The 15,019-nt window shown below is 52.9% G+C and overlaps 1 protein-coding gene across 1 annotated transcript in view; it reads right to left on the bottom strand.

Annotated features, from left to right (window-relative positions):
- col6a2 (collagen, type VI, alpha 2) overlaps nucleotides 1-14,786 on the bottom strand; it is a 104,910-nt gene extending 90,124 nt beyond the window's left edge. Inside the window, exons 1-2 of the mRNA XM_069936193.1 lie at nucleotides 14,659-14,786; nucleotides 11,689-11,775 (exon numbers count right to left, since the gene is read on the bottom strand). Of these exons, the coding sequence (XP_069792294.1) occupies nucleotides 11,689-11,775; nucleotides 14,659-14,786 (215 nt within the window). The remainder of the gene's footprint in view (nucleotides 1-11,688; nucleotides 11,776-14,658) is intronic.
- Nucleotides 14,787-15,019: the final 233 nt, after the last annotated feature.

Below are 15,019 nucleotides of genomic sequence, written 5' to 3'. Positions count from 1 at the left end.
TACACCTCTGGCTTTCCCTTCCTGAGGTCAACGATCAACTCCTCAACCTCCTGAGGACGTGTAGGCACTTTCAACTTCAAGGTGGTGGGGAGGGGGGAGGGAGGCGAACTATCCCACAGGAGTGGAGGACTCTGGACTAACAGAGTCGCACTCCCTCAAAACTTGCAAACCAGACAGAAGCAGGAGAGCTGCGCCCAGCTGTGTGCACTAGCTCATTCACCATCACCCTGCCAAGAGGAATCTGGTCCATTGGGCCACCCACCTTTACTCACCAGTCCGACCGTGAGCTTGGAGGAGCCCCATCCGAAACTAGCATCAGCCCTCGTGGGCAAAGCCCTTTCCAAGGACCTAGCACCGTCAAAGAGGCCATTCAGCTCTTCGCCAATTCTGCCTCATCTTTGGATTGTCCCCTGCCTTGTCTGCATACCCACAGCAGTATCACAATCCAAGTGTTTTGAATGGTTTCCCCTTCCCACTTCCCCCACCAGCCTGGAGGTGGGGTGGGAGGTGAGGGAGGGTGGACTGGGTTTCCAGATTTATTCATAAATTAGATGTAGGAAGCAGGAAGGGCTGAGGAGAGCACAAAGGGGCAAGGCCTTGGCATGTAGGATTAAGGAGAATCCCAAAGTATTCTATGTGAAGAACAGAAGGATGATGAGAATGAAGGAGGGGTCACTAAAGGATAAAGGAGGCAGCATGTGCCTGGAGGTGGAGGAGGTTGGGGAGGTCCTAAATAAACACTTTGCATCAGTATTTACCAGAGTCAAGGACCTGGATCAGGGTGAGATCAAAATAGAACAGGGCTGTGTGTTGGACAGGGTGGAGATTAAGGAAGAGGAAGTGTTGGATCTTCTTAAAAACATTAAGATTGACAGGTCCAAGGGACCAGATGCGATTATAGCCCAGGCTGCTGTGATAGCTGTAGGCTGCAACAAGAGGGTCATTAAAGAGATGAGAGAAAAATAGAGGGTTATGAGGTAGGAAGGGTTCAGTACTTTTTGCTGGGAATATACAGGTTGGCACAACATTAAGGGTCGAATGGCTGTAATGTTCTACGCTCTAACCTTTGGCGACTCTTAACCTCACCCTCTGTAATCTCCATCCCACTTTCACCCCGCTAGCCCCCTGTCGATGGGCAGGCCGCAGAGTTCCTCAATTCATTAATTTAAATGTTCGTTGTGTTTTCTACGCACCCGTGTGCCTGCAGCAAAGCAAGAATGTCCGTGCGGCTGTGCTTCGTACTTTTGCGTACGACAATAAACCCTCATCATCATCACTGGCTTCTCCAATTTCCTCCAACCCCCAACCACCCGAGTTCCTCTCTTCCCCATCCTTCTCTGATGAGAGAAGAAGCCACTCCTCCAGTCACTTCCCAGCACTTTTCCCTTCTACCCACCCACATGTATCCACCTATTGCCAGTTAGCACCTTTGGCCTATACCTCAATGAAGGACCTGAAAGGTTGGTTACCCTTTGCTTGCTAAGGACGCAGAGTTTCTCCAGCACCTCTGTGCATTGTCCTTCATCATAAATATTGACTATATTTTTAAAACTGAAGAGAGATCAACATTTCCTTGTTCATTCATCCAGCCCTCAGCATAACTGCAATGACCCTGAGCCCTTCTCCAGGTCTGCGGACCCTCCCCAGGGCTACAAGTTCTGCAGCTATTTAGAGGACAGACCAGTCGAGTCAGATCTCAACACCACAATAAAATCAAAAGACCATTCCCACAACAGGGCCGCTCACCGTCTGGACTCTGGTAAACATTTCACTCTATGGGGCCCTGATTCTGAAGCTGGAAGCGTTATCCGGAAATTTCTGTGTAGCCAACATGCAGATGTGTGGAGTAACAGTGGCAGAACAACAGCAACTGGAAAAGGAGTGGGCGTGGAGGGAGAGACTGATGGAAAGAAAGGGGGTAGGTAGAGAGGAATGAGGCGGCCGGAAGGTGGATGGGGTAGGGAATGAGGAGGGGAGGGAGCAAGGGAGAGGATCAAGGGGGATAAGGGGCAGGAGTGTGTTTACAAATATTATATTATTAAATAAGATTTAAACAATACTGCAAAACCAACAAATGGAAACACTGAATATTTATGGTTACCTAGACCATATCCTCCTTTTGGAATGGCCACCCTAGTGGAGAGGGGAGGTTGGGAAATGGTGGGCAGGGAGTGCAGACAATGAGGTGAGGGAGCGGGTTGGTGGAACCCTGTAGCAGGAAGGTAAAGGAGGTGGGGTCAGGAGGGAGCAAGAGGGATGGAGGGGGAGGTGGGGAAACAGAGGGTGAAGTGGAGTTTGGCAAGAGGGTAGCAGAGGGCCGAGAAGGGAGTATCGGGGGTGAGGGATTGGTGGGAGGGTGAGGGAGGACGGGGAAGGAGGGGGTGGGTGGGTGGGAGGGGACGGGAAAGGAGGGGGTGGGTGGGTGGGTGGGAGGGGATGGGGAAGGAGGGGGTGGGTGGGTGGGTGGGTGGGTGGGAGGGGATGGGGAAGGAGGGGGTGGGTGGGTGGGTGGGAGGGGACGGGGAAGGAGGGGGTGGGTGGGTGGGAGGGGACGGGGAAGGAGGGGGTGGGTGGGTGGGAGGGGACGGGGAAGGAGGGGGTGGGTGGGTGGGAGGGGACGGGGAAGGAGGGGGTGGGTGGGTGGGAGGGGACGGGGAAGGAGGGGGTGGGTGGGTGGGAGGGGACGGGGAAGGAGGGGGTGGGTGGGTGGGAGGGGACGGGGAAGGAGGGGGTGGGTGGGTGGGAGGGGACGGGGAAGGAGGGGGTGGGTGGGTGGGAGGGGACGGGGAAGGAGGGGGTGGGTGGGTGGGAGGGGACGGGGAAGGAGGGGGTGGGTGGGTGGGAGGGGACGGGGAAGGAGGGGGTGGGTGGGAGGGGACGGGGAAGGAGGGGGTGGGTGGGAGGGGACGGGGAAGGAGGGGGTGGGTGGGTGGGAGGGGACGGGGAAGGAGGGGGTGGGTGGGTGGGAGGGGACGGGGAAGGAGGGGGTGGGTGGGTGGGAGGGGACGGGGAAGGAGGGGGTGGGTGGGTGGGAGGGGACGGGGAAGGAGGGGGTGGGTGGGTGGGAGGGGACGGGGAAGGAGGGGGTGGGTGGGTGGGAGGGGACGGGGAAGGAGGGGGTGGGTGGGAGGGGACGGGGAAGGAGGGGGTGGGTGGGAGGGGACGGGGAAGGAGGGGGTGGGTGGGAGGGGACGGGGAAGGAGGGGGTGGGTGGGAGGGGACGGGGAAGGAGGGGGTGGGTGGGAGGGGACGGGGAAGGAGGGGGTGGGTGGGAGGGGACGGGGAAGGAGGGGGTGGGTGGGAGGGGACGGGGAAGGAGGGGGTGGGTGGGAGGGGACAGGGAAGGAGGGGGTGGGTGGGAGGGGACGGGGAAGGAGGGGGTGGGTGGGAGGGGACGGGGAAGGAGGGGGTGGGTGGGATGGTTGGGGAGGACGGGGAAGGAGGGGGCGGGTGGGAGGGTTGGGGAGGACGGGGAAGGAGGGGGTAGGTGGGAGCGTTGGGGAAGATGGGGAAGGAGGGGGTGGGTGGGAGGGTGAAAGGGGATGGGAAAGGAGGGGGTGGGTGGGAGGGTGAGAGGGGACGGGAAAGGAGGGGGTGGGTGGGAGGGTGAGAGGGGATGGGGAAGGAGGGGGTTGGTGGGAGGTTGAGAGGGGATGGGGAAGGAGGGGGTGGGTGGGTGGGTGAAGTGAGGATGGGGAAGAAGTTGTTGGTGGGGAGGGTAAGGGACGATGGGGAAGGAGGGGGTTGGTGAGAGTGCAGGTAGTCCATTGGAGGAAGGACAGGGAAGGACAGGGTTGGTGGGAGAGTGAGGAGGACGGGATAGGTGTTTGGTGGGAGAGTGAGGGTGTGCGGTGGAGGGATGGGGAAGGAGGGGGTTGGTGAGAGGGTTAGGGAGTACAGGGAAGGAGGGGGTTTGTGGGAGGGTTTGGGAGTGCGATGGAGGGAGGACAGAGTTGCTGGGCGGGTGAAGGAGTGCGATGGAGGGAGGACGGGGAATGTGGGGGTTGGTGGGAAAGTGAGGGAGTGCAGTGGAGGGATGATGGGGAAGGAGGGGATTGGGATGGTGAGGGAGGACGGGATAGGTGTTTGGTGAGAGAGTGAGGATGTGCGGTGGAGGGATGGGGAAGGAGGGGGTTGGTGAGAGGGTTGGTGAGAGGGTTAGGGAGGACAGAGAAGGAAGGGGTTTGTGGCATGGCTTTGGAGTGCGAAGGAGGGAGGATGGGGTTAGTGGGAGGGTGTTGGAGGATGGGGAAGGAGGGGGTTGGTGGGAGGGTGAAGGAGTGCGATGGAGGGAGGGTGGAGAATGTGGGGGTTGGTGGGAGGGTGAAGGATGGAATAGGTGTTTGGTGGGAGAGTGAGGGTGTGTGGTGGAGGGATGGGGAGGGAGGGGGTTTGTGGGAGTGCAATGGAGGGAGGTAGGGTTGGTGGGAGGGTGTTGGAGGATGGGGAAGGAGGATGTTGGTGGGAGGGTGTTGGTGGGAGGGTGAAGGAATGCGATGGAGGGAGGACGGGGAATGTGGGGGTTGGTGGGAAGGTGAGGGAGTGCGGTGGATTGGGATGGATAGGGTTGGTGGGAGTAAGGGATGCAGTGGAGGGAGGATGGGGAAGGAGGTGGTTAGTGGGAGGGTGCGGGAAGATGGGATAGGGGTTTGGTGGGAAGGTGATGGAGTGAGTGGAGGGACAGGGAAGGCGTGGGTTGGTGAGGTGGATGGAGGATAGGGAAGGAAGGATTTGGTGGGATGGTGAGGGAGTTAGGTGGAGGAAACATGGGGAAGGAGGGGTTTGATGATAGTGTGAAGGAGTGTGAGTGAGGGAGGGTGGGTGAGGGAGGGTGGGGATGAAGGGGGTTGGTGGGAGGGTTAGGTAGGATGGGAAAGCAGGGGGTTGGTGGGAGGGTGAGGGAGTGCTGTGGATGGTGGATGGGGATGGATAGGGTTGGTGGGAATAAGGGATGCAGTGGAGGGAGGATGGGGAAGGAGTTGGTTGGTGGGAGGGTGCGGGAAGATGGGATAGGGGTTTGGTGGGAAGGTGATGGAGTGGGTGGAGGGACAGGGAAGGAGTGGGTTGGTGAGGTGGATGGAGGATAGGTAAGGAAGGATTTGGTGGGAGGGTGAGGGAGTTAGGTGGAGGGAGCTTGGGGAAGGAGGGGTTTAATGTTAGTGTGAGGGAGGGTGGGTGAGGGAGGGTGGGTGAGGATGAAGGGGGTTGGTGGGAGGGTTAGGTAGGATGGGGAAGCAGGGGGTTGGTGGAAGGGTGAGGGAGGACAGGAAAGGAGGGTGTTGGTGTGAGGGAGTGCTGTGGAGGGAGGATGAGGAAGGGGGGTTTGGTGAGAGGATTAGGGAGGACCGGGAAAGAGGGGGTTGGTGGGAGGGTGAGGGAGGATGGGGAAGGAGGGGGTTGGTTGGAGGGTGAGGGAGTGCGGTGGATTGGGATGGATAGGGTTGGTGGGAATAAGGGATGCAGTGGAGGGAGGATGGGGAAGGAGGTGGTTAGTGGGAGGGTGCGGGAAGATGGGATAGGGGTTTGGTGGGAAGATGATGGAGTGAGTGGAGGGACAGGGAAGGAATGGGTTGGTGAGGTGGATGGAGGATAGGTAAGGAAGGATTTGGTGGGAGGGTGAGGGAGTTAGGTGGAGGGAGCATGGGGAAGGAGGGGTTTAATGTTAGTGTGAGGGAGGGTGGGTGAGGGAGGGTGGGTGAGGATGAAGGGGGTTGGTGGGAGGGTTAGGTAGGATGGGGAAGCAGGGGGTTGGTGGAAGGGTGAGGGAGGACAGGAAAGGAGGGTGTTGGTGTGAGGGAGTGCTGTGGAGGGAGGATGAGGAAGGGGGGTTTGTTGAGAGGATTAGGGAGGACCGGGAAAGAGGGGGTTGGTGGGAGGGTGAGGGAGGATGGGGAAGGAGGGGGTTGGTTGGAGGGTGAGGGAGTGCGGTGGATTGGGATGGATAGGGTTGGTGGGAATAAGGGATGCAGTGGAGGGTGGATGGGGAAGGAGGTGGTTAGTGGGAGGGTGCGGGAAGATGGGATAGGGGTTTGGTGGGAAGGTGATGGAGTGAGTGGAGGGACAGGGAAGGAGTGGGTTGGTGAGGTGGATGGAGGATAGGGAAGGAAGGATTTGGTGGGATGGTGAGGGAGTTAGGTGGAGGAAGCATGGGTAAGGAGGGGTTTGATGATAGTGTGAAGGAGTGTGAGTGAGGGAGGGTGGGTGAGGGAGGGTGGGGATGAAGGGGGTTGGTGGGAGGGTGAGGGAGTGCTGTGGAGGGAGGATGAGGAAGGGGGGTTTGGTGAGAGGATTAGGGAGGACTGGGTATTAGGGGGTTGGTGGGAGGGTGAGGGAGGATGGGGAAGGAGGGGTTGGTGAGTGGGTGAGGGAGGACCGGGAAAGAGGGGGTTGGTGGGAGGGTGAGGGAAGACAGGGAAGGAGGGGGTTGGTGGGAGGGTGAGGGAGGACGGGGAAGGAGGGGGTTGGTGGGAGGGTGAGGGAGGACAGGGAAGGAGGGGGTTGGTGGGAGGGTGAGGGAGGATGGGGAAGGATGGTGTTTATGGGAGGGTGAGGGAAGACGGGGAAGGAGGGGGTTGGTGGGAATGTGAGGGAGCGCAGGGAAGGAGGGGGTTGGTGGGAGGGTGAGGAAGGGACGTGGAAGGAGTGGATTTGTGGGAGGGTGAGGAAGGATGGGAAAGGAGTGGATTTGTGGGAGGGTGAGGAAGGACGGGAAAGGAGTGGATTTGTGGGAGGGTGAGGGAGGACGAGAAGGAGGGGGTTTGTGGGATGGCGAGGAAGGACAGGAAAGGAGTGGGTTTGTGGGAGGGTGAGGAAGGACGGGAAAGGAGTGGGTTTGTGGGAGGGTGAGGAAGGACGGGGAAGCAGTGGGTTGGTGGGAGGGTGAGGAAGGATGGGGAAGAAGGAGGATGGTGTTAGGGTGAGGGAGGACGGGGATGAAGGGGATTGGAGTAAGGTGGAGGGAGGACGGGAAGGATGATGTTGGTGAGAGGGTGAGGGAGTGCTGTGGAGGGTGGATGAAGAAGGGGGGTTTGGTGAGAGGATTAAGGGGGACTGGGTATGAGGGGGTTGGTGGGAGGGTGAGGGAGGACCGGGAAGGAGTGGGTTGATGGGCGGGTGAGGAAGGATGGGGAAGAAGGGAGTTGGTGGGTGGGTGAGGGAGGACTAGGCTGGAGGGGATTGGTGGGATGGACAAAGGTTGAGTGAGAATGGGAAAGGAGGTGGCTGGTGAGTGGGTGATGGAATGTGGTGGAGGGTGGAGGGGAAGGAGGGGTTTGGTGGGAGGTCTAAGGAGGACAGGGGAGGAGGGGGTTTGTGGGAGGGTGAGGGAGGACATGGAAGGAAGGGTTTGGTGAGTTAGGATGGGGGTTGGTGGGATGCTGAGGAACTGCGATGGAGGGAGGTGGGTGGTTGAGGGAGTGTGATGGAGGGAGGATGGTGAAGGAGGGGGTTGGTGAGAAGGAGGGATGTGGAGGGAGGATGGGGAAGGAGGGGGTTGGGACGGTGAGGGAGGATGGGATAGGTGTTTCGTGGGAGGGTGAGGGTGTGCAGTGGAGGGATGGGGAGTTTGTGGGAGGGTTATGGAGGACAGGGAAGGAGGGAGTTTGTGGGAGGGTGTGGAAGTGCGATGGAGGACGGGGTTGATGGGAGAGTGTTGGAGGATGGGGAAGGAGGGGGTTGGTGGGAGGGTGAGGGAGTGCAATGGAGGGAGAACGGTGAATGTGGGGGTTGGTGGGAAGGTGAGGGAGTAAGGTGGGGGTTGGAGGGTGAGGGAGTGCGGTGGACGGTGGATGGGGAAGGAGGAGTTTGGTGGGAGGGTGCGGGAGGATGGGATAGGGGTTTGGTGGGAGGGTGAGGGAGTGTGGTGGAGGGACGGGGAAGGAGTGGGTTGGTGAGAGGATTAGGGAGAACAGGGAAGGAGGGGGTTGGTTGAAGGGTGTGGAAGTGCGGTGGTGGGAGCCTGAGGGAGGATGGGAAGCAAGGGGTTGGTAGGAGCGTGAGCGAGTGCGGGAAAGGAGGGGGTTGGTGGGAGGGTGAGTGGGTGCGGTGAGGAAGGATGGGGAAGAATGGGGTTTGAGGGAGGGTGAGGGATGCGGTAGAGGGTGGATGGGGATGGATGGGGTTGGTTGGAGGGTGAGGGAGTGCGGTGGATGGCGGATGGATGTGGTTGGTGGGAGTGTAAAGGATTGCAATGGAGGGAGGCTGGGGAAGGAGTGGGTTGGTGAGAGGATGATGGATTGGAGGAAAGGAGGAGATGGTGGGAGGGTGTGGGAGTGCAGTGAAGGGAGGACTGGGAAGGAGGGGGCTGGTGGTGCGTGAGGGACAGTGATGAAGGGACGGGGAATGAGGGGGTGGGTGGGAGGGTGAGGGAGGATGGGGAAGGGGGTTGGTGGGAGGGTGAGGGATTGTGGTGGACGGAGGATGGGGGAATGGGAGGATCGGTGAGGGAGGGTAAGTGAGCAAGGGCGTGGATGGAAGAGTGGGAGGGCTGCAGGGCGAGAGAAAGAATATTATTTTCTCAATCTCTGCCACCTTATCCAGGTACATTGCAATGTTATTTGTGGGATTTTGCTGTGTGAAAATCAGCTGCCATGTTCCCTCCCTCTGCAGGCATCACTAACCACACAGTCCCTTACAACCCCTTGGTTGTGCTCAAAATTGAGGTGACCGGTCAAACCAGGGTTCAGTTTGAGCCCAGACTCCTTCTCCTAATGGAATTGGGAAGCACTTTGTTAACCACCAGGACCCCCTGCAGGATTATATATCAGATGGAAAGCTGACAAGTGGAGGGGTGATAAATTTTCGGAAGTTGTTCAGTAAAGGTGGGGCATTAAGGAAAGTTGAGGAACAGTGACCTTTGGGTTCAAGTCAGCTGCTCTCCACTACTCATCATGGAGAGAGTGCAGTGCACTTAAAAGACGACCTCTCTTGGACCCACAACACCTTCTCATTCATCAACGATGACTACACTTCCTCAGGAGGTTGAGGCGGGCAAGGCTATCGGCCCCCACCTTGATGATATTTCACAGGAGCACAACGGAGAGTGCCCTGTCCGGCTGCATCATTGCGCGGGACGGTCGCTGCAAAGCATCGGACCGCAAGTCAATGCAGAGTGTCATCAAAATGGCCGAGGTGACTTGATGGGAGATTTATGAAATGCTGCGGGGGTAAAAAGAGGTGCAAGCATCAGAATCGGTTCTCCTCCAAGGCCAGGCCATCGAAGGCAAGAGGGGAATGGTTCAAGCTGAGAGGGGATTTGAGGGGCAGGTTTTTCTTTTATAGACACAGAGAGTGGTTGGTATCTGGAACTCACTGCCGGAGGATTCAGATGCATTCACCACATCCAATGGGCCTCTGGACAGTAGCATGAAGAAGCACACCATCGGGAAGACTCTGAATGCAGACAAATGGAATTAATCCAGATGGGGAAAAGATCAAGATGGCTTTTGGAGTCCGTTACTGTGCTGTCCTCTCACCCCATGACTACTGTGGGAGGCGTGGCTGCTGATGTCAGCCGCAAGCCCCTGATGCTGCTTGCAGATCGAGAATTCCCCCAGTCACCAGTTACTAAACCTCTCCCTTTTGAGGTGGCTGGCTCCTGGTGCAGATCGGTTCCATTCCCTGAGTGAGGGGCGAGATGGAAAGGAGGAGGCTGGGTTCATTGGGCCTGTGTCAGAGGTGAGCATCACAGTCAAAAGCAGATGGAAAAATGAGAGTGCCCAGGATACTGCACTGGATTTAACCCAGATCCACACCATTCAAGATGAGACAATACTGTTACCTCATGGCTCAGAATGAGTCAATAGATCCAGCAATAAATTAACAGAAATACACCAACAATCACAAGAATCCGTCCCGGGGCCTCGACGTCAATGCTGTAACAGAGAAGGCTCGCCAGCGGCTGTCCTTTGTGAGGAATTTGAGAAGATATAGTATGTCGCTAAAGATTACAAGTGGACCATGGAGAACATTCCCAATGTTGCATCTCTGCTTAGCACAGTGGTGCCAATGCTCAGGACAGGGAAAAATAAGGCAGAGGGTTGTCAACTCGCCAGGCATCAGGCGTCACTCCATCGAGGACATTCACAAGACGTGGGGCCATATAAAAAGCAGCCTCTATCTTCAAAGACACCCCCCCCCCCCCAATCACCTAGGCCACACCCTCAGCTACCATCGGGGAAAAGATACAGGTGGCTGAAGGCGAGTACTCAGCGGCACAACGACCGGTGCCCATCAGAATCCTGAATGGACAACGAACCCCAGACACATCCTCAAGTTCCCCTATTTTCTTGCGCTATTTACTTATTTTTAAAAACAAAACTTTCTAGCACTGTAACGCTGGCGCAAAACAACAAGTTTTGTGACATGCCCTTGACGATAAATTCCTACTCAGAGAAAAATCAATGAACAGTTCTTAACGTGTGGATCTCACTTTGCTTGGAGCTGTAGAACACTGGCAACACGAGGGGGCAGATGTGAGCCAAAAAATGTCCCTGATGCTGCCCCAAGACCTGAATTAAAATTAATACAAATCAAAATAAAAATTAAACACGAAGCGGTTCTAAAATTACCACTGGCCTGATCTACATAAACGGTTTGCTAGAGCCTGCACTTTGGGGTAACGTGTTTAATGTCAATCGGGATGTACTTTACAATCACCCACTGTACAAAAAAAAAACTTTACCTTCCAAGAGACGGATTATTCTTAGAAACTGGGTATGAGAGACTGTGGCGAAAATCAAATGCCCCTTTGAGGAATAAAATGAGCTTTTCTGGAAGGACGCGTGGGGTTGTATCCAACTCAAAGTAATTGAAACATTTCATGTAAAATTAATAATCAGCTCGTCAATTATTAGGACAAAATTATGGGACCATTTCAATGGAAAGATGCAGAACAGCGGTTCTCAATTGTGACCGAAATATTTGGCTTGAGAAAAATTGTCATTGGCCTATTTCCTTAGGAGTTCTGAAACCCTGCACAGAATGAGTCAATCAGGCACAATTTAAGTGGTTCTCAACCTTCCCTTCCCACCCACATCCCACCTTAAGCAATCCCTTACTAATCATCGAGCACCGATGGCAGAGGGATTACTTAAAGTGGGATATGGGTGGAAAGAAAAAGTTTGAAAACCAGTTTTAATCATCCCTTATGGTCTCGTTCTGGGCATAGTTTCAGAACTCCAAATGGCCAAAGACAATTTTTTCTCCAGCCAAATATTTCAGTAACAATTTTAGGTCTAGAGCAGTGATTCTCAACCTTCCCTTCCCACCCACAGAGCACCGATGGCAGAGGGATCACTTAAAGTGAGTGGAAAGAAAAAAGGGCGAGACCCTCTGGAGTAGGGGAGTGTGTCTGTCATCGCCCCCACCAAGGGTTAAGAGACAGGCACACTGTATCTAGGATAGATTAATAACAGGCAAAAGTTTTTTAAAAAAAATGCTAATCTTATTTTTTAAAAATACGATTTTTGTACAGCAACAATTTGACAAACTCTTAATGTTTTCTTTTAATTTTTTTAAAAAAAGGAATAGAGTTCAAACTAATAGAAAAAAGTTTCCCCCAGCTTCAAAAGACATCTTCCCAAGTCCTTTGCAAAATAACAACGCTGACAGTTATAATTACCACGTTTTTAAAAAGTGCTGGTGTAACTTTCACTAAAGTTTCCGAACTTCAGAAACTTTTTTTACTACCTGCCGGCCGGTCTCCCGTTCCTCCTCCTAGCGACGAAACCTTCAGAAGGCGACTCTTCTTCGCTTCTTGTTCCTGGGGATTTCGTTCTTTACATGCCCCGCCGACTCATGGAAGCGTGAAGTTTTGGGGGGATACTGGTGTTTTTCTCTCTCTCCTCCCCTCCCCAAGCGAGAAGGAACGCAACCAGCTGAGAGTTGGGCGTCTCTAAACTGGGAGGGCTTCAGAAAATTGCACTCAGCCTGACGTGCGGAGGGGTGGGTGGGGGATAAAAAGCGAGCTCAACCTTCCCGAAGTGCCTTCCGAGGTCCAATGCTTACCCTGCTCTCTCAAACCCCCCTCGCTCGGGGGGAATCCCAGAGGCCAGCAGCAACCAACCACCCGCCCCCCAGCCTGCATTCACCAGGCGGCGCACTTTCTCCAGCCAGCCGAGCCTAGCGTGTCCCCCCCACCGCCCCTTCAATTTTGTGTTCCCTTTAGCCAAAGGCTTCAACCGTGCAGTTTCCACTTAGTGCTCAGCCCCTTGATATTTCCGATTGCTGTGATTTACAGCCCAGCAACGAATTTGTTCATCAGATGCTTATGTACAGCGAAAAGCTCCGTTCTGGGCACTATCCAGGCAAGTCAACCCAAGGGCAATGATAGAAGCAAAACTGCAGGGTGTGGCGCTCGGGTAAGTCAGGGAGAAGCAGGGTTTTGCCTTAGGAAAGGCCAAATGCAGGATTTCGAGAAAGGTACGGTCGAACAGTGGCGGGGGCTTCGCCTCTTACCAAGGAGAGGACCCATCGAGATTGCCGCAGGAAAGAAACTTTCCTTGAATCAAGAGCTGGGCATTTTCAGAATTGTGCAGACCAGTGGTTCTCAACCTTTCCACTGTTTTAATCGTCCCTCATTGACTCGTTATGTGCACGGTTTCAGAACTCCAAAGGACAATTTTTCTCAAGCCAAATATTTCACTAACAATTGGGTCTGGAGCAGTGATTCTCACCCTTCCCTTCCCACCCACATCCCACCTTAAGCAACCCCTTACTAATCACAGAGCACCGATGGCAGAGGGGTTACTTAAGTGAGTGGGAAGAAAAGGTTTGAAAACCACCGTGCTACACTAATCATTCCACCCTACAATAAGACCACAAATGCATTTCAATCACACTTCACTAAAGAGCATTGAGGTCACAAGAGGTGCGTACAAAGGCTGGTTTTTTTGCATCCATAATTACATGGCATGCACCACACACTCCAACTAGCTATTAGTGGACACCTCGTCACAGAGCATTCACTTTGGTTAACCAGTCGCCACCATCTTTCTTTTCCAATGTTGTTATTGAAATTAAAATTGAAGTTCCACATCAAAAAATACAGAGTACATAGAAATACATATTAAAAGCCAAATAATAGGTCATATCAGTTTATCCAAGGTACCCCACATTCTCAATCAAACAAATTACAGTAATATTTTATTATAAAAAGATCTCGACCCACAACCAAAAATGAAGCTGTTTGGCAAGGAGAAGTAAAATTGATCCCTTATCAAAATGATAAATTACCTTATTAGTCAATACCTCTGCGTTCATATCAACTCAGAGATTCTGAAAATAATTTAAAAAAAAGGGTCACTACAGTGTTTGAAAATTTAAATCTGATATGGAGCATCTAATCTTCTCTAAATTTAAACATGACATTACATAGCCATTGGCTATGAATAGGCAAAGCCACATCCCTCCATTGAGCAATGCCTGGTCATAAGAGAAGTAAAAGTGAACATGTGCAAATCAGATGCCATTAGGGTTATACCACTCTCTCCAACAATACCAAAACAAGGCAGTTAAAGGGTTAGGCTTAAAATTAACTTTAAACAGTACAGAAAAAGTTTGAAATACTTCATTCTAGTACTTCTCCAGGCTCTGACATACGTGAAACATATGAATCAATGAAGCATCTCCATTGATGCATTTATCACAACATCCACATAAAAACAAGATAATTTTACTTTGGAGTGAACTCTAACTACTTTAAATTGTGGGAGGGAGTGACGGGCACATAAAGATGAGGTATTAACCAATTTGAAAATTGCATTTCAAGTTTGTTCAGAGATTAAAAGCTGTAGGCCTATACCAAAAGTTTTTTTTAAATATTATCTGAAGGAGCCTCTCTTATTTCCAACAATATGTCATAAATGTTAGATATTGAACCATTATAAAAAAGGGTGTAAATTAAAAATTACATCTATTACATTCTTATTAGTGCTCATACAAAATGTATGCAGTTGGGATCACAAAATACCTCTAATCTGAACATAACAAAAAATATGAGTATTTGGTCATCTATATTTAACTGACAATTGTTCAAAGGAAACAAGACTTCCTTCAATAAATAAATATTTAAAACATTCTTTAAAGACTACCTCAAGTTTAAATAAATAATTAGGAAAAATGGGACTAGAAAGAGAAAATCTCAGTAAACCAAAATGTTTTCTAAATTGTAAACAGATCCTTAAAGTACGTTTAACCACTGGTTATCAGTTAATTTATTTAAAGATGTACGAAGTGAGGATCCGAGAAGGGAAATAATAGAAAATGTTGTTTACAGAATTAGATTCCAAAGAGACCCATAATGGACAGTACCAGTCAACCCCAACGCTAGTCCAGATGCTCATTTTAGTACAGCATACACTGCAAAGAAATTAAACTCTCTTTCCTCCAAGTCCCCTTTCCCACTTCTCCCTGTGATTCCCGGGAACCAGGCCCAGGGAAGCAGCGAGATGGGTGTGAGGCAGCGATGATTAAAAGAAGCTTGGAAACTGGTATGGTGATAGCTGGGGCAGAGGGACCTGCCTTTGGTCCAATCCAATGCCCCATTGGTTTGCCTGGATTAACAGACAGAAGCCCTCCCTTCTGTGCTCAATGTCTACCACGTGGCTAGGTCAGACACATCTGTGGTGGGAATGGCCCCTCATGACCTGGAGGGCTCACACTGGTGAAATAATGGGGCCTTTGCTCCATTCAAGCTGGTCTCTCTCTGCAACTCTGCACTCTGTTTTTAACAGTTGTACTATGTATGAGTCAACCAGCCAGGCTGCTTGCAAAGCGAACTTCCTCATCATCCCTCACTACACATGACAGAAACCTTGAGTTTGAACTATTATTTTAAATTAGACATTCAACACGGTAACAGATCCTTCTGGCTCACAAGCCCATACCACCCAAATACATCAATTAATCTGCAAACGGCATATGTTTCTGAAGGGTGGGATATCCCACCTGGTCATGGGGAGGATGCACAACCTCTTTATGGACAGCAGCGGATTCGAACCCGGGTCTCTGGAGCTGCGCT

The sequence above is a fragment of the Narcine bancroftii genome, chromosome 4 (genome assembly GCF_036971445.1).
Source record: "Narcine bancroftii isolate sNarBan1 chromosome 4, sNarBan1.hap1, whole genome shotgun sequence".
Classification (NCBI taxonomy): domain Eukaryota; kingdom Metazoa; phylum Chordata; class Chondrichthyes; order Torpediniformes; family Narcinidae; genus Narcine; species Narcine bancroftii.
Note: the sequence above shows the minus strand (reverse complement) of the source record. Positions and strands in the feature narration are given on the sequence as shown.